The sequence below is a fragment of the Bos grunniens genome, chromosome 20, assembly GCF_055505025.1.
Source record: "Bos grunniens cultivar Pamir isolate PY7600 chromosome 20, Bosgru_T2T1.0, whole genome shotgun sequence".
NCBI lineage: Eukaryota > Metazoa > Chordata > Mammalia > Artiodactyla > Bovidae > Bos > Bos grunniens.
The window spans coordinates 70811731-70831981 of NC_141184.1; the positions used below are offsets into that span (position 1 = coordinate 70811731).

Sequence of the window (20251 nt, forward strand, 5' to 3'; positions counted from 1 at the left end):
TACAGCGACTGGCATCAGGTGAACGAGCAAGAAGAGTTACTGACGGGAAGAGGGAGAGGAGGGGGATGGTAGAGCTGGAGGACCATCGGCAGCAGGAGGTGGAGGGCACGCTGCCGTTTCACTCCCGCCTCGTGTGACTGGACATACGAACACATGTCCGCACGTTTGAAAGTTTACAACTTGAAGGTTTGTGTGTAGAGAACTTACTGTAAAACTGAGCCTGCTAGGGCGTGACCAGGGAGGAGAAGGGGTAGGTATCCAACCGTCTCTTCTAGTTCCCTTTCTGAAATAAACTGGTAGTGTTAGAGTAATTAGGACAGAACTAAGAGATTCCTCATGGGAGGTTGGAGTTAGACTCCTTTAGAAACCCTGAGGGAACGTGACACTCAGCCACCTTAGTGTTGCTCCTTGTAACGACTGAGAGGTAGTGACAGCAGACTCGGTGATGGATTGATTGACAGTAAAAGCCCAGCTGGACAAACCCTCGGTAACTCACACTGCACTGGTCCCCGTTTAGCAAGAGGCGCTAGTGAGTCTATTAGTATTCCAAGGCCCTCCTTGCCGTGTGGCAGGATGGGAAAGAAAGAGAAGGGAAGGAAAAGAACATTTATTAAGCCTCTGATTGTACTCCAGATCCTGGGCAAGATCATTTATACACTTTTTCCACTTTTAATCTCACAAGGACTTTGTGTGTGTGTGTGATTTTACAAATGAGGAAGCTGGGTCTCTGAGAGGTTGACTAGACAGTCCAGTATCACACCGTCAGTTAGTGAAAAAGCTGGAAAGGGATTCTCAACCAAATTTGAGAAGCACACCAGACTGGGAGGGAGAGCATACCATGTGGCATTATATGCATAATTTCTCCTCAGACGAGTCTAAGCTTAGCCTTTCTACTCCTTGGAGCCATGCATTTTAAGCAAGGAGCCTATATGAGGCCAGCCTACAGGGTCAGGAATAACATCAATGTGTGAATCCCAGTGGATGAGGATTCTGGCCAGCTGTTCGTGTGCTGTGCTGTGCTTTGTCACTCAGTTGTGTCTGACTGTTTGTGACCTCATGGACTGTAGCCCGCTAGGCTCCTCTGTCCTTGGGGATTCTCCATGCAAGAATACTGGAGTGGTAGCCTTTCCCTTTTCCAGGGGATCTTCCCAACCCAGGGATCAAACCCAGGTCTCCTGCATTGCAGGCAGATTCTTTACAGTCTGAACCACCAGGGAAGCCAAGGAATACTGGAGTGGGTAGCTGATCCCTTCTCCAGGGGATCTTCCCCAACCCAGGAATCAAACTGGGGTCTCCTGCATTGCAGGCGGATTCTTTACCAGCTGAGCTACAAGGGAAGCCCCAGCTGTTCAAATTGGAAAATATAAGCTGATTTTCCTAAAAGGGTTTCTTTTGTAGGGTGTGTATATGTGTGTATGCTATCCTGAATTTTAATTGTTTGCAACAATTTCACAAACATGTAAAATATCATTGAACCCAAAGCAAATAGCTCCATCACTCTGGTAGTCAGAAACTTCATGTGTCCTGGACTAGCCTTCTCTTTGATGTAAAATCAGTGTGTGCCCAAGGTCCTCTTGAGTGTTTTATTCATACACTAAGTCTGTGAAGTGGCTGCTGTGCTGGGAACCTGTGTTAGGGCTGGGACTGTGAAGATGAACGGCAGACCTTACCTTCTTTGTTCTTAGGCATTGTGAGGAAGATTACTTGGAAATAAACACAAAGCCCTGAGTGTTAAGCCTGAGAAGTGCAGAGGGTTATGAAATATCTCAGAGGTGGAGGGCTGGCATGCATGGAGTCATTTTTGAAGTGAAAACCAAGCTTCTCCAAGGCTATTCTTCCTTCCTTCTGCTTCTCCTTCAGGTGCCTCAGGGCGCCTCTCCTTCTGCCTCATCCAGAGGAACATACAGCCCTTTGAAATCTCTCACCTTCCAAAGAAACATCTTCAGCCACAATTGCATCCTGGCGAAGTCCCATTCGACCACCAGGGGCAGCTGTGGATGGAAACTGCAGCCTCATCTCTTCTCTTCCCTACTGTTCAGCTAATTCATTTTAAGCTGCTTTTTTTTTTTTTTTAAGTTTAGGGGAACAAATGTTTCATTGTATATTCAATTCTCAGGATATGCCACATGCATGAATCAAACTTTTAATCATCTGCTTGAAGGGCTTTGGAGATGGGTAGAGTTCGTGACTGGGGAGACCTAGCTTTTGTGACCATCGCCTTCACGTTGGGAGCAGACGGGCCCGGGGCAGGTGGACTTCCTGGCACAGGGAGGCACACCCAACGGTAGCTTCAGCCTTTCTTCGAGGTGACCCAGAGACGAAGTGAGCAGAGAAAGCCCTTTCAATGAAGTATTTTTGAATCTTCGGAGGAGGGAGCTCCGAGGGAAGAGATGCTGAATATATGTGTGGCTTTTTTTTTTTTATAAGAAGCAGCTTTTACCTCTTCTTTTTCTGTATAACATCCTGCAGTGCTTAGAGAGGGGAGGACATTTGCTGAGAACATTCTTAAAATAGAGGCATGGAAACCAATCTGTCAGGTAGAAGTGTGCAGGCGGCGAAACCCTGGTTACCGTGGCACCAAGCTGGGATGTAAAGTATCTTGTCCCACCAGACTGATCCCGGCTGCGGGGGAGGGGTGGGCATCAGAGGGTCACGGGAGGGGCTGAGTGACCATGCCCACATGGCCCTAAGCCTTGTACGAGAATCCGTGAGCCTCGTTCTTCCTTGACCAATGCTACCTCTTTGGTTCTAGGCATCTGGAAGACAACCAGGTCAGCGTCATCGAGAGAGGTGCCTTCCAGGATCTGAAGCAGCTGGAGCGATTGTAAGTACACACAGCCCCCTTTCTTGAAAAGCCTTATTTGTTTGTAAATTGGCTTCATTGTGGCCTCTCTAAGGAAAAAAAAAAAAAAAAAGAAGACGCTCCAATGTTTAATAAAATGTTTGCTATTATATTTAGAGCATATTGGATGCCTGTTAAAGAGACACTGAGATCCACTTAATCTTTTTTTTCTTTAAAAGATGCTAGAATTGGCATCTGGAGCTTGTTTTTCTGCCTCCCGGCCTTGAGCTGTCTCTGGGTAGCTGTGCGTGGGGCTGGTTCCTGCCCAAGCCTCAGCCTTCCCTCTAGTGGGTGAAGAAGTTTGTTGAATATATGTGTGGGATAACCACAGTTGGTTATCCCTGCCGTGGAAACCAGCATCAGATGCTCCCTATTCCTGTGCAGGGGGGGCAGGCTCCCTCCTCAGGCCCTGTCTTTCAGGCCTCTCTGTCCCACTAACCTGGGAGAAGACGGACAGGCGGGGTGGGACTGCGCCTCCTCTGAGGGAGCATCAGCCCATGTCAGGAAGCCCCCATACTTCCAGGAGAGATTGTGTTGCCAGTGGTTTAAAAATAGCCCACTGTTCTGACTCTGTCAGAGGGAGAGAATGAAAGGGAGTGGAGATGGGAGATGGATGGAGCCTCCATTTGTTCTGTTAATGCTTTTGCAGAAAACTCTTGGGTCACCATGATGAGGAGTCTCCTCAGATAGTTGAGTGGGCAGCCTCACCTTTCCTTGGTTAATCACATCTGGCAGCTCATAGCATCTGGATATTTGCTTTGTGCCGTTGGAGAGGGGATTGTCCCCAAGAGCACTCAGTCGAGCTGGTGGGTGGCTCTTTCTACGCTTCCTTCTGTATCCCGGTTGACCTGATATTTCAGCCTCCTTCATTCAGGGGGCGAGGCTGTAGCAGCTCACTGCTCCTCCAACTTACCTGGAAGGATGTTCCCAATTTACCTGTCTTGTCTCTAGCGATGGGCCTGCCAACAACTGGTTAGCTTTGTGATTTGCCTTCTTTTCCCTTGGAGTCATTCTATGTGGGGTGACCTGAGGAAGGGAAGGGACATTACCCAGCAAAATCCTTACTCCCCACTCTGTGGTATGAACTGTCTCATTCATTGTTTTCCTTCCAGGTCAAAGGTCAACATATGTTCCACTGTTGTTGGTTTGAAAATAGGACATTAATTTCTTACAAGGGAAAATAGATTAAAAAAAAAAAAAAGAATGTTGCCACTGTTTATACCTTTGACAGTGACAGTGTTAGTCGCTCAGTTGTGTCCAACTCTTTGTGACCCCATGGACTGTAGCTCACCACCTCTTCTGTCCATGGAATTCTCCTGGCAAGAATACTGGAGTGAGTTGCCATTCCCTTCTCCAGGGCATCTTCCTGACCCAGGGATCAAACGCAGGTCTCCTGCATTCCAGACAAATTCTCTACTGTCGTAGCCACCAGGGCTTCATTTCTTAAAACTTTAACTCTTCTCCTTATTTAGACCAAGGAAAAAAATAAAATATTTGTTGAACTTGCTTCCTTTGTATGAAGTACTCAACGTTTATATGGATGAATAAATACAAAATCCTTTGTCCTGAGGCCACTTCTTGCTTATTCTTCTGATTAGAAGTGTAAATAAATTCCCAATTCATTAATTTCATGGTTGCTGGGAAGGAACTAATAGAGTACTTTGGACACTCTGGGAATTGGGCCAGTACATTACATACTATCTGTTATTGTATCCCCACAAAATTCCTGTGAGGTGTGATTACCCTCATTGTGTAGATGAAGAAACAGAGGCTGAGGGCGATGAAGCCAAAGAATTGCGAGAGGGAGCCAAGATTCAAAGCCACATCTGTCTGACATCAAAGCCCACCTCCTTTCATATTTCTGTGCTGCAGACATGAGATGAAGTGTGATCTTTAGCAATGGCCCTGCAAACAGCCTCTCACATACCCACTGAACTCTGGGGAATATCGGTGGAATAGTCTAGAAAAAGGCACTTTTCTTTGGCTTGGTGAGTATGGCTGAAATATCTTGCATGTCTGGGGGACTAAGAGGATTCCAGTTGTAGGGTAAGCCTGGCTGTTTCTCTCCTCTGCTGTATTAGGAAGGTCATCTAGCTGTTGTACTAGATAAACACTCAAATTTCACAGCTTTACAGGGTGGAAGTTTACTTCTCATTCATAGCAAACCCAGTGTGGGCATTCCTGGTTGCTGGGCTTTGCTCCTCCAAGGGGAGACTTCGAGACAAGGACTCCTTCTGCTTCTCCACTCTGCCATTTCTAAATCTTGGCTTCTGAGGTACCATTATTTGTCTGCATCAAGCCACTGGACGGGAAAACAGTAGGGAGGACTGCGAGTGGGAGGTTTACATGGGAAAGAACTGGAAAGACTACATATTACTTCTGCTGTTAGATGCCTTGGGTTGAAACTCAGCCACATGGCCACAGGGGAGGCTGAGAAAACTGTTGAGCTATACGTGCTGTAAGTAGGAGAAACAGGCTTAGCGAACAGCAGATCATCTCTGACTTCTGTTGCAAGTGAGTGGAAAAACACTTGGTCAAGGGGAAGAGTGGAAGTAGAGGCAGCTGGACTAGTATGCACAGCTGGACAGGCTCCCTTACTGAAGGCCTTTCAGCATCGGGGTGTGTGTGTGTGTGTGTGTGAGAAAGAGAGAGAGAGAGATGGCTAGTGCGTCTTGACTAGTGATGATTGGGTTTGGGATGTCCAGTCTGCCCCCAGTGTATTTGCTGTTAATAACGAAAGAGGCAGATGGCTGCTTGTGCCATCGCATCCCTAGTCTTTGAAAGGAAGTGAAAGTCAAGTGTTCGTTGCTCAGTCATGTCCGACTCTTTGTGACCTAATGGGCTGTAGCCCACCAGGCTCTTCTGGTGTCCGTGGGATTTTCCTGCAAGAATACTTGGAATCCACTGAAGTGGATTTCCATTCCCTTCTCCAGGGGATCTTCCCAACTGCTGGCTTAATTTACCTCTGTCTCTGTATTTCATAGTAGAATAATCTTTATGGATCATACTCTAAAAAGGAGGCTGAAAATTGTAACATTTTTGTAATGTTTATTTTCATTTGAGATGGTCATTATTGGTGTCATCTCTTTCAGGGATTATGGGGAAAAGGGAGAGAATTCTATCCTTCAGGTCTCTGCGGAGAGGAATTCTCTCTTTCTCCATGAAGACCCTTGCCCAGATTCAGTGAGGTGCTCCTTCCCTCATGACTACACATGTTGGCCCGTATCATAGCCTTTATGCCATATTTCAATTTCTTATTTGCCTGATTGTCTATCCCCAAAACTATGAGTATGTTGAATGAGGAATTGCATTCCATCTAACTGTTACTCTCAAAGCCTTGTGCAAAGCATGATACTAATAGTAAACACTTGTAGTGCTTACTCATCAAATACAGTGGTTTTGAACTGGGACCAGTTTTTCCTGCCAGAGGACCCCTGGTGATGTCTGGAGACGTCCTTCCTTATTACAACTGCAGGATGCTGACAACATATAATGACTAGAAGTCAGGAGTTCTGCTGAACAACCTACAATGTATAGAACAGCTCCCAGAACAAAGAATTACCCAGCCCAAAATGTTGTTACTGCTGAGGTTGAGAATCTCTCTTCTTTCCCTGTTATGCATCAGATGCCATTTTAGTAATGATATAGGCCATCTCATTTAATCCATATAACATTACGAGGTTAGAATGATCACATTCCTGATGTGAAAAAATATAAAATTCAAAGCATTGACTAAATATGCTTATTCTAAATCTAATAGCTAGAGCTTGCTTCTGATTTTGAGGAAGTATACAGGATAGGGGAGCAAGTTTTTAAATAAACCCAGGAGAAAACAAGTAAATCCTGTGAACATTCTACAAGATAACTGCCCTGATCTGTTCAAAAAGTCAGTGTTATGAAGGAGATGGGATTTGACTGTTCTACGTTAGAAGAAGCTTAGGGTAGAAAAAGTAGTACAAAAATTGGGAAGGTCAATGGTGTTTAAGTGTTTGAAGATCTTTGAATTATGCAGAAAGTGATAGTGGTGCTGATGTTTATTGCTTTATTAAATGAAGGATGCATATTATAATCTGTAAGATAGCTATTAAAAAGGATAGTTAAAAAAATATAACTTAGTAGGGGGAGAAATGATACCAAAAAATGTTGCTAATTCAAATAAGGGATAAAGGGAAAGAAAAAGGGACACAGAATAAAATGAGACAAAGAAAACAAATATTAAGATGATGTATTTAAATACAAATATATCATGATTATTTTGTATGACAATGATTAATACTTTAAAAGACACAGATTGTCAGGATGGATTAAAAGAAAACAATAATTATGTGATTCTTCTAAAAGAGGAACATTAGGCAAAAAGAGAGAGAAAAGTGAAAGTGAAAGGATAGACAATGACCCTGTGAGGACACTAACCAGTAGAAGGCTGAGGTGGCTAAGTTAACACAGATGAAATGAACTTCACAACAAGAAACATGAATGGAGGTAAAGAGGGATGTTTCATAATGATAAAGGAGTGAATCAATCAGGAAGGCGCAGCAGACCTGCACTGGACATACTGTTACGTGTAGTATGCATGTGTGTGTGAGTGGTTGTCACTCTCTAAGTTGTGTTCCACTTCTTTGCGACCCCGTGAACTATATAGCAAGCCGGACTTCCCTGTCCTTTACTATTTCCAGGAGTTTGCTCAACCTCATGCCCAGTGAGTTAGTGAGGCCATCCAACCACCTCATCATCTATCACCTTGTTCTCCTCTTGCTGTCAGTCTTTCCCAGCATCAGGATCTTTCCCAATAAGTTGGCTCTTTGCATCAGGTGGCCAAAGTGTTGCAGGTCCAGCATCAGTCCTTCCAATGAATATTCAGGACTGATTTCCTTTAGGATGGAATGGTTTGATCTTGCTGTCCAAGAGACTCTTAAGAGTCTTCTCCAGCACCACAGTTCGAAAGCATCCATTCTTTGGTGCTCAGCCTTCTTTGTGGTCTAACTCTCACATCCATACCTGACTACTAGAAAAGCCATAGCTTTGACTATATAGACCTTGGTAGGTAAAGTGATGTCTCTGCATTTTAATATGCTGTCTAGGTTGGTCCGGAGAAGGTAATGGCAACCCACTCCAGTACTCTTGCCTAGAAAATCCCATGGATGGAGGAGCCTGGTAGGTTGCAGTCCATGGGGTCCTGAAGAGTCAGACACGACTGAGTGACTTCACTTTCACTTTTCACTTTCATGCATTAGAGAAGGAAATGGCAACCCATTCCAGTGTTCTTGCCTGCAGAATCCCAGGGACGGCAGAGTCTGGTGGGCTGCCATCTATGGGGTCGCACAGAGTCGGACACGATTGAAGCGATTTAGCAGCAGCAGCAGCAGGTTGGTCATAACTTTTCTTTCAAGGAGCAAGCGTCTTTTAATTTTGTGACTGCAGTCACCATCCACAGTGATTTTGGAGTCCAGGAAAATAACATCTGTCACTGTTTCCGCTTTTTCCCCCATCTATTTGCCATGAAGTGATGGGACTGCATGCCATGATCTTAGTTTTATAAATGTTGAGTTTTAAGCCAAATTTTTCACTCTCCTCTTTCACCTTCATCAAGAGGCTCTTTAGTTTCTCTTTGCTTTCTGCCTTGTCTGAGGTTATTGATATTTCTCCTGGCAATCTTGATTCTAGCTGTGCTTCATCCAGCCCGGCATTTCGCATAATGTACTCTGCATATAAGTTAAATAAGCAGGGTGACAATATACAGCCTTGATGTACTCTTTTCCCAGTTTTGAACCACTCTGTTGTTCCATATATGCTAAGTGCTAAGTTGCTTCAGTCGTGTCCAACTCTGTGCGACCCCACAGACGGCAGCCCACCAGGCTCCCCCGTCCCTGGGATTCTCCAGGCAAGAACACTGGAGTGGGTTGCCATTTCCTTCTCCAATGCATGAAGTGAAAAGTGAAAGTGAAGTCGCTCAGTCGTGTCCAACTCTTCGCGACTCCATGGACTGCAGCCTTCCAGGCTCCTCCATCCATGGATTTTCCAGGCAAGAGTACTGGAATGGGGTGCCACTGCCTTCTCCTGTTCCATGTATAGTGTATATTAAATCCATATTCTGAAAATACAGAAAACAAATATTGACAAAACTAAATGGATAAAGAGACAAGTTTCTAATCATTTAAGATAAGGTCCTTTAATTGATGAACAGGCAGAGAAAATTGTTAGTAACAGTATAGAATATTTTAAATACAAGGTTTATAAACCTGACCTACTTGAAACAAAGAGAACAATGCAACCAGGAAGTGTAGAATAACCATTTATTCAGGTTCGTGTAGAACTTTTATGAAATACTGGTCTGGAAAGCAGATCTCAACAATTATCAAAGTATAAAATCATAAGGAGCATTTTCTCTGACCACAGTAGAAATACAGAAATCAACAACAACAAAAAAACAGTAAGTAGAAATTTTCAAAATATTTAGAAACTGAATGATATTCCTGTAAATAATCTGTGAGTCAAAAAACATTTCGATGGACATTGGAAGATATATTTTTTAGAATGTTAATAAACATCCAGTATATCACAAAGTATGGATTGCAGCCAAAGTCATGCCTAGAGGAAAATGTATAGCCTTTAAGTATATTATTTGATTTATGTATAGTACCTATTTAAAATGAAGTAAGATTAAAATCTTTATTAAAATACCTTTATTAAGATGTAAGGAGCATCTCCCTTTCCCTGTGGTAAAGAATCTGCCTGCCAATGCAGGATGCAGAGAGACACAGGTTTGATCCCTGGGTTGGGAAGATGCCCTGGAATAGGAAATGGCAAACCACTCCAGTATTCTTGCCTAGAAAATTCCATGGACGGAGAAGCCTGGTGGGCCACAGTCCACGGGGTCACAAAGAGTCGGACATGACTGAGTGCTGTGAGCACACAAGGAGCTGGAGAAAGCAGAAGGGAGAAAATGAGCGATAGCAGAGGCGTGTGACGCAGAGGCGTGTGGCGCAGGGGCGTGTGACGCAGGGGCGTGTGGCGCAGGGGCGTGTGGCGCAGAGGCGTGTGACGCAGGGGCGTGTGGCGCAGAAAGCCTTAAAAAGCAGCCTTTCATTCCTGAAAAAATGATAAAAACCAACAAGGCTTATTAGAAAGCAAAACAGAAGGAAGACTAAATTACTGATATGCAGGGTAAAATGAGGGACATGAGTACAGATTTTCAAAGATTAAAATGATAGAGCAAATTTTGAAGAACTTTATTTCAAGGATTTTAGAGATTAAGTGAAATTAAAAACTAAAACAAGAAGTAGAAAATATACATAACCCTACCACAAGGAGATCCAACCAGTCCATTCTAAAGGAGATCAGCCCTGGGTATTCTTTGGAAGGACTGATGCTGAAGCTGAAACTCCAGTACTTTGGCCACCTCATGAGAAGAGTTGCCTCATTGGAAAAGACTCTGATGCTGGGAGGGATTGGGGGCAGAAGGAGAAGGGGACGACAGAGGATGAGATGGCTAGATGGCATCACCGACTCGAAGGACGAGAGTTTGAGTGAACTCCGGGAGTTGGTGATGGACAGGGAGGCCTGGCGTGCTGTGATTCATGGGGTCTCAAAGAGTCAGACATGACTGACCGACTGAACTGAATTGGACTGAAAATCTAATTAAACCTTTAATTTAAATGAAATAAACCTTTAATTTAAATTAAATGAAATAAGCCCTTAATTTAATCTAAATATTTCCCTAAGAACTGTCTAAGCTCACATGGCTTCATCAGTAAATTGTACCAAAGTTTTAAGAAATAAATAGTATCAATTTAACATAAACCCATTTTATAAAGAAAATCAACTTTAGTCATTTGGAGAGCATAACCTTTATAGCAAAACCCAACAAAGCATTTCAAGAGAAAATATAAAAGTATGGATTGCATACAGCATATTTCATGAGTATTTATCTGAATTTCCTAACAAAATATTAGTGAAATGAATTTGGCAATACCCAAAAAGGATATATTATAGCCAAGTTTGGCTTATTCAAGGAAGGCAAGGTTAGTTAAACATTTGAACATTCCTCCCTTCAAAACATGCTGAACAACTAGGATAACAAAAGCAAAGACACACAGACAACATCTACAATAAAACTTGTTGACAAAATATCCCAGTAAACACCCACTTCCCTAGGTGTGTGTTTCAGTACCCAATACTGTTGTGTTGTCTCAGCTGTGTGGGAGAAAGTAGAAAGAAGAACTTGAGAACAGGAGATTCCTAAAATTACCAATACATACTCCCTGGAAAACACAGTGATCAAACTAAGTTCAGTTCAGTTCAGTCGCTCAATCGTGTCTGACTCTTTGTGACCCCATGGACTGCAGCACGCCAGGCCTCCCTGTCCATCACCAACTCCTGGAGTTTACTCAAACTCAAGTCCATTGAGTTGGTGATGCCATCCAACCATCTCATCCTCTGTCGTTCCCTTCTCCTCTCACCTACAATCTTTCCCATCATCAGGGTCTTTTCAAATAAGTCAGGGTCTTTTCCAAGGAGTCAGTTCTTTGCATCAGGTGGCCAAAGTATTGGGGTTTCCAGCTTCAACATCAGTCCTTCCAATGAACAGTCAGGACTGATTTCCTTTAGGATGGACTGGTTGGATCTCCTTGCAGTCCAAGGCACTCTCAAGAGTTTTCTCCAACACCAGAGTTCAAAAGCATCAATCCTTCGGCACTCAGCTTTCTTTATAGTCCAAATCTCACATCCATACATGACTACTGGAAAAACCAGAGCCTGACTAGATGGATCTTTGTTGACAAAGTAATGTCTCTGCTATTTAATACGCTGTCTAGGTTGGTCATAACTTTCCTTCCAAGGAGTAAGTGTCTTTTAATTGCATGGCTGCAGTCACCATCTAGTGATTTTGGAGCCCCCAGAAATAAAGTCTGCCACTGTTTCCTCTGTTTCCCCATCTATTTCCCATGAAATGATGGGACCAGATGCCATGATCTTTGTTTTCTAAATGTTGAGCTTTAAGCCAACGTTTTCACTCTCCTCTTTCACTTTCATCAAGAGGCTCTTTAGTTCTTCTTCACTTTCTGCCATAAGGGTGGTGTCATCTGCATATCTGAGGTTATTGATACTTCTCCCAGCAATCTTGATTCCAGCTTGTGCTTCCTCCAGTCCAGCATTTCTCATGATGTACTCTGCATAGAAGTTGAATAAGCAGGGTGACAATATACAGCCTTGACGTAGTACTTTTGCTATTTGGAAACAGTCCATTGTTCCATGTCCAGTTCTAACTGTTGCTTCCTGACCTGCATACAGATTTCTCAAGAGGCAGGTCAGGTGGTCTTACCAGACCCATCTCTATAAGAATTTTCGACAGTGTGTTGTGATCCACACAGTCAAAGGCTTTGGCATAGTCAATAAAGCAGAAATAGATGTTTTTCTGGAACTCTCTTGCTTTTTCCATGATCCAGCAGATGTTGGCAATTTGATCTCTGGTTCCTCTGCCTTTTCTTTAACCAGCTTGAACATCTGGAAGTTCACAGTTCATGTATTGTTGAAGCCTGGCTCGGAGAATTTTCAGCATTACTTTACTAGCGTGTGAGATGAGTGCAATTGTGCGGTAGTTTCAACATTCTTTGGCATTGCCTTTCTTAGGGATTGGAATGAAAACTGACCTTTTCCAGATCAAACTGAGAAAAGTTGCCAATTTAGAAGGAAGTTTGATTAAATCCAATTCATGATAAGTACAAAGGAATCACAATGTGATAATGACTGATAGTACTTGGAGTATTCTGGGTCCTAAAAACTCTTCAAACTAATAAAAACAAGGCTCTTTTCCAAAGAAGGGCCTAACGTTGATAAGAAGCTTTTGTGAGTAGTCAGTCAGAACAGGAGCAATAGCAGAAATGAAGAGAGACCTTTGTGATGAAAGTGTTAGAAATCACCAGAAGAGGCAGATCTTAGAAAATATAAGGCCATGTTTTTCATTAGTTTAACAAAACAAAAACAAACAAAAACAAAAAACACATACACACAAAACAAACAAAAAAAAAAACAGCAACCAAAAAACCCAAAAATGAAGTCTCTAGACTCTTAAAGCTAAAAAGCTATCACTTCCCACCCCTCCCTCATAAAACTACAGGGAACTTCTTTCATGTAAGGAGTATGCAACCAAGAGGATTATGATTGAAGCTCATACAAAAATTTTTATAAGAAAAATGAAGAATAAGAAACATAATAATCTCTCTAGAAACAGTGAAAACATGCGAGAAAGAGGTACCCACAAAACAGATGAAAACTATAATAGGAAATAGTTCAAAACTAGCTACACAAATTTAAGATCTTATAAACTGTAAAAGAACAACATAAATCTGAACTTTTAAAACTTAGATGATTAGAGTAGGATTTGAAAAGAAGGGCAATGAACTCAAGAAACGATTTAGAAATAAAATAAGTCATTTCAAAGTAAATACTGCCAGTACTGAAGAAGAACAAACTTAGAAGAATTACACTATCCAATTTCAAGAGTTACTATAAAGCTTCACTAATCAAGACAGCATGGTACTTGTGAAATATGAGATGTATAAATTAATGGAACAGAATACATAGCCAAGAAATAGACCCATTCAAAAATAGATGATTTTTGACAAAGGTGCAAAGACAGGAGGAAAAAATAGTCTTTTCAACAAATGGTGCTGGGACAATTCGATGTTGATATGCAGAAAACAGAACATAGACAGAAACCTTATATCTTACGCAACATTAATTCAAAATGGATCAGAGACCTAAATGTAGAATCATATAACTTCTAGAAGAAGACACGAGAGAAAATATCTGCATGACTTGGGTTTGAGGATGAATTTTTCAATATGATACATGTAAGAAAAAGATTGATCAGTTGAACATTTTTAAAATTAAAAACTTCTGCTCTGAGAAAGAATTATTACAAAAATGAAGAGATGAATCACAGACTGGGAGAAAATTTTTGCAAAGCATGTATCTAATAAAGGACTTGTATACAGAATATAAAGAGCTTCCCTGGTGGCTAAGTGGTCGAAATTCTGCCTGCCAATGCAAGAGCCACAGGATCTCCTGTGGGTTTGATCCCTGGGTTAGGAAGATCCTCTGAGGAGGACATGGCAACCCACTCCAATATTATTGCCTGGAGAATTCCATGGACAGAGGAGCCTGGTAGGCTACAGTCCATTGGGTACCAAAGAGTTGGACATGACTTAGCAATTAAACAACAACAACAACAACATACAGAATATACAAAGAACTTTCAAAACTCAGCAGTAAGAAAACACACTCCTACCCACCAACAAGAAAGACTGAGCAAAAGATTTGAAGAGCCACTATACCAAAGATATGCAGATGGAAAATAAGCAGTAAAAACATCCTGAACATTCATTTTTCATTGGGGTAATGCAAATTAGACAATAAGGTACCATTGCACACCTACTAGAATGGCCACAATACTGAAAACTGACACTACTGATTAGTGCACAAGAGACTCTTGTGTATTACTGGTGGTAAAGCAGAATGGTACAGTCACTTTGGAGGACAGTTTAGCAATTTCTTAAAAAGTTAAACAGAACTGTATCTTGCAGTCTGTATCAGTGGTTGCTAGGGGCTTAAGGAGAGGGTGGAGGGTCGAATAGGTGAAGCATGGGAGAGTGGAGGCTGCGGATGGGGAAACTATGCTGTGTGATCCTGAGATGGTGGATGCACGACACAGGCATTGATCAAAACCCATAGAATTTGAGAGCACAGAGAGTGAACCATGGGCCTTCCCTGGTGGTCCAGTGGCTAAGACTTCTTTTCCCAATGCAGGGGGCCTGGGTTCAATCCCTAGTCGGGGAACTAGATTCCACATGCTGCAACTAAGAGTTGCCATGCTGTAATTAAAGTTCTTACGTGCTACGATGAAGATCGAAGATCCCGCATACCACGTCACAACTAAGACCCAGCAGAGCCAAATAAATGTAAACAAATGAGTGAACCTTAATGCGTGCAAATTAAAAATATCACTTAGGAAACTGGAGGATCCCATGGTAGGGTGCACACTGTGATGAACGTGTAAATCAACCTCACTGAATGTGATGGGGGAGAAGGTGCTGACACAAATAGATTTTCCTCAGTTTATTGTGATCTACACAAAGGCTTTCGCATAGTCAATGAAGCAGAAGTACACTTTTCTTTTTTTAATTCCCTTACTTTTTCTATGATCCAACAGATGTTGGCAATTTGATCTGTAGTTCCTCTGCCTTTTCTAAGGACCAGTCAATCCTAAAAGAAATAAATCCTGAATATTCACTGGAAGGACTATTGCTGAAGCTCCAGTATTTTGGCCACCTGATGGGAAGAGCTGACTCACTGGAAAATACTCTGATGCTGGGAAAGATTGAAGGCAGGAAAAGGGGGCAACAGAAGATGAGATGGTTGAATGGCCTCACTGACTCAATGGACATGAGTTTGAACAAACTCTGGAAGACAGAGAAGGACAGGGAAGCCTGGTGCACTGCAGTTCATGGGCTCACAAAGAGTGGGACATGGCTTAGCACTGAACAACAGCAAGTAGATTTGAAATGAGTGGACTCTGTGAGACTACAGTAAAAAGAAAAAAAAAATAGCACACAAGAACTGTACCCTAGTCAACAGAGTTATTTCCCACAGGTGTATGGGTGAACAATTCTGGAATCATTACAAAAAATGTGTTGACTTTAAAAATGCATAATGTGAGAGTCATGAGTTAAGTTTTATTTGGGGCAATATGAGGACTGCAGTGCGGGGGATAGCACCTCAGATGGCTCTGAGAAATTACTCCAAAGAGATGGGGGGAAGGACAGTATATATGTGATTTCGGTAAAGGGGGAATACATGCAATCAAGCACATTTATTTTTTAGAAGGTTTCTCCTGGTCTCATGGAGCTTCTGCTAGTCATGAGAAACAGTCATCACCATGAAGGAGAGATACAAGAATTGGGCTCATATAATCAGCTCCTGAGCATACCTAACTGTTTGAAGACCTGTTCTGCCAGTTTTTCTCTGAGCACAGAGTGCCTTATTTCTGCTCTCCACCCTGAACTCCTTATTGGGTTGCTGAAGGTCAGCAGCTGCAGCAGCACATAATTTAATCCTTGTAGAGGGAGATGGCAAGCACCCAGGGCAAGTGCCAATTTGTGGTTGACACATGTATGTTGGAATTAAACAAGGGATGGTGGGGCAGGTTTCTCACTGTTGAAATGAGTGTTTATAGACAAGCAATGGGGAAGGCTGTAATGATCCATGTAGTAACGGATTAGAATTGGAGACATCAGTGTGAACAAATGTTTAACCTAATATGTTGATAGATACTTTCAGCTGATACAGATGGACAGGAAGTATGGGTAATCTGACCAATAAAATAAATTAGCATTAGATTATAACCAAAGTATAAAATAAATATCCATGAGTTCATAGTAATATAGATAAATGATTGGATAAATAAACATATGAGGAGAGATTGCCCACACAGAAGAATTCTAAGTAATTTATGTAGGTTTTCTGCCCTCAAGGAGGTGGAGTGTAACTCTTCACTTCTTAAGTGTGGGCTTTCCACAGTGACTTCCTTCAAAAAAGTATGAGAAGACAGGGGTGGGGAATAGTAATTTTATAGTGAGAAATATGGCATACTCCCTTAGCAAGGTGATTGAGGTCCATATCAAAAGTGATGTCATGTTGATAGTATGTGTCTTTGATATGATATAATAAAAATAGCAGTTTACATCTGTGATTTTCATCTCAGAAACCCATCACTCCAGTCTAATGAGAAAAACAGGAGACAAATCTCACTTGGGGGCTATTCTAAAACATGTGAATACAATGCTGTCAAGGTCATCAAAAAGAAGTCAGGAACTTTCACAGCCAAAGGCACTGATGAGTACACGACTAAATGTCATGGAGGCTACCTGGATGGCATCCTAAGCAAGAAAAGCCACAGAAGTGGAAACCAAGGGACCCTTAATGAAGTATTGACTTTAGTTAATAATAATGTATCGGTATAAGTTTGTTTTGTCCAATGTACTATAGGAATGTAAGATGTCAATAATAGAGGAAACTAGAAATGAGGTATATGAAATTGCTCTGTACTACCTTCTCAACTTTTGAAAAAACTGAAGATGTTAGTCACTCAGTTGTGTCTGACCCCATGGACTGTAGCCCACCAGGCTCCTCTGATCATAGAGTTCTCCAGGCAAGAATACTGGAGTGGGTAGCCATTCCCTTCTCCAGGGGATCTTCCTGACCCAGGGATTGAACCCAGGTCTCTTGCACTGGAGGCAGATTTTTTGCTGTCTGAGCCACCAGATAAACCTAAATCTGTTCTAATATAAAACATTTATTATTTTCTTTTAAGTTGACTAGGCCAAACCCTGCTTGAATTACAGATTCATGAGGAAAATAAATCTTACTGTTTTACACCAAAAATCCATTCATGCAGATGTTGAAGGTCAGAGAAGCCTAGCGTGCTGCAGTCCATGGGGTCGCAGAGAGTCGGACACAACTGAGCGACTGAACAGTACTCACCTACATGGAATTCAAGAGAAGATACATGTAATGGATAATACTTTAAGAGAAAAGGAAAATGTAAAGAAGTATTTTTTAAAATCAATAAGAAACAAATAGGAAAGTAAAAAGGATTTAAGGAACAGTAATAAATACAGAAGTCAGTCAAAGACGTTCTAATACACTTACAATATGAACCTCTGAGGAAGAAAACTAAAGCAATGGAACAAAATAAAACTAATAGTAATTAACATTTTTTTGAAATAAAAGATGATTTGAAGGTACATACTGAAAGGAAACCAAATGCCTGGAAAATAGTCCCTGCAGGTTTAAAACTATACTTTACATATAAACTAAATATAGTTTAAAACTAATAAAACTATTTTGTATCTTCTGCATTCATTATATTTTATTTTTAAAAAAATCTGTTTTTGGTTGGAGGATGATTGCTTTACAATGCCGTGTTGGTTTCTGCCGTACAACGCCTAGAATCAACCATAAGTATACATGTATCCCCGCCCTCCCAAGACTCGTCCCGCTGCCGCCCCACCCACCCCTCTGGGTGATCACTGCGCCGCGCCCCCTGCGCCGCGCTCCCCAGTGGCTTTCACTAGCTGTCTGTTTCACACATGGTAGTGCACATATGTCATTACCACGCTCTCAATTCGTCCCACCCTCTCCCTCCAACACTGTGCCTAAAAGTCTGTTCTCTATGTCTGTGTCTTTATTCCTGCCATGTAAATAGATTTTTTTCTTTTTTTTGTAGAAAAAAGTACCATTTTTTTCTAGACTCCATATATATGTGTTAATATATGATATTTTTCTCTTTCTGACTTACTTCACTCTCTATAACAGGCTCTAGGTTCATCCACCTCACTTCAACTGACTCAAATTTGTCCCTTTTTATGGGTGAGTAATATTCCATTACATATATGTGCCACCTCTTTTTTATCCATTCATCTGTCAATGGACATCTAGGTTGCTTCCATGTCCTAGCTATTGTAAATAGTGCTGCAATGAACATTGGGGTATGTGTGTTTTTTTGAATCATAGCTGTCTCAGGGTATATAGGAAAAAAATCTTTAAGCATTCAATTAATTAGATACTTATAATGGAAACGAAAATCAGATTGCTAGTATATTTTTGACACCAAAGCCAGAATACAGTTGAATAATTTTTAAGGAAATAAACTGTGAAGCAGAAATTTTGTAAAATGTGAACCATAGCCCTACATATATTCAAAAGTAATGACTACAGGAAAACTGTTGTGAGCATTTAGGAACTCAGACATTGTGTTTTTCATGGAGCCCTTCTTAAGAAATCTCCCAGAGAGCAGGTTTCATACAACCGAAAAACTGGAGAGGTGTTGGCATAAGGACAGATACATCTGTACTTCCCAAACTCCTCGAAGTTAAGTGGAGACTTGTCTCTGCAGCTTGGAATTCCATGGAATCAGAGTGGAAGTGCTCTGCTCTCTGTGACCCTGCATCCTGGCCCTCTTCCTCTATTCTGGCTAAATTGACAGGACTCCAAGAACTTGAAGGAGGCAGAGACACAAAGTGAAAGAATTCCGAGTCCCTGTTGACATGCGTGCGGCTGTAACACGAACAAGAGGTAAATTTCTGTTAGTTCAGAAACAGCAATGTATTTCATCCCATTAACAGAGTAGATGAAAAAAGTCATTTCATCTCCGTAGATACAGAAGGAAGTATTTAATGAAATTCAACACCAATTCATGATTTTAAAGTATTTAGAATAATAAGAATAAAATGGAATTTCTTTTAAAAAAAATCCTAAATCAAGCATCATAGTTAATTGTGAACTATTTAAAGCATTCCTTCTGAGAGACATCTTTTGTCATGACTCCCATTTAACATTGTATTGGAAATCCAAAAAGAAGAAGGAGGAAAGGTGGATGAAAAGAGAAAGAATAGGTAGGTATAAGGATTAGAATAGAAAAATATCAATGACATGATTAAATACATAGAAAATGCAAAATAATCTACAGATAGACTATCAGGATTCCTAAGTGAATTCCTCAGGTCACTAGACACAATATCAGTGTACCAAAAATCAGTGTAACGTCTATATACCAACAACAAATAATGAGGAAATTTTTAAAGTAATGTATATAGCAACATCAAAAAATATCAACTGCCCAGGAATAAATCTAATGAAAGATGTGTGAGGCCTTAACACTGAAAATAGCAAACATTACTGGAAAAAATGAAAGATGACTCAAATTTATAGAGCAATACATTATGTTCACAGATTGGAAAACTCAATATCTCAGGGATGACAGTTCTCTCCCAATTGATATATAGATTTAGGGCAGTTCCATTGCTAACATGTTGTTGTGGAAACTGTGAAAATGATTCTAAAGTTTATATGAAAATGCAGTTGGCCGAGGAGAGCCAAGACAGATCGAAGACCCAGGAACAGAAGGTACTTGCTTTGTAACAAAGATGGGACTGTGGAGCCGCTTGGAATGGATGAGCTAATAAATTGTGATAGATTAGTTGGATATGGAAAGCAAATTGTCTTGCCCTCTAGCTCATAACATTCACAAAAATCAGTTATACGTGAAAGGTAAAATCATATAATAACACTTGTAGAATGTAATGTAGGCTGTCTTCATGGCTGTGGTACTTCTTAAGCAGGATACAGAATGCACTAAATTTACAAGAAAAAAGTAGATAACTTGGACTACATTACAATACATAACTTTTATTCATCAAAACACCTCACTAGTTGAGTGAAAAAGACATGTCAGAGTGGTTAAAGATTGACAGTGCATGTAACTGACAAAACTTACATTGAGAATATGTAAAGAATTTCTGCAAACCGGCAAGAAAAGGAAAAATGACTGTAGAAAAGTGGTTAAGAGTTTCA

General features: G+C 41.2%; 1 protein-coding gene across 3 annotated transcripts in view; it reads left to right on the forward strand.

The window, feature by feature from the left end:
- The window catches only part of SLIT3 (slit guidance ligand 3), a 718940-nt gene that overhangs the window by 64577 nt on the left and 634112 nt on the right, over positions 1 to 20251 (forward strand). For all 3 annotated transcript variants that reach the window (XM_086362269.1, XM_086362271.1, XM_086362270.1), the window contains exon 3: positions 2753 to 2824. In XM_086362269.1, the coding sequence (XP_086218395.1) occupies positions 2753 to 2824 (72 nt within the window). The remainder of the gene's footprint in view (positions 1 to 2752; positions 2825 to 20251) is intronic.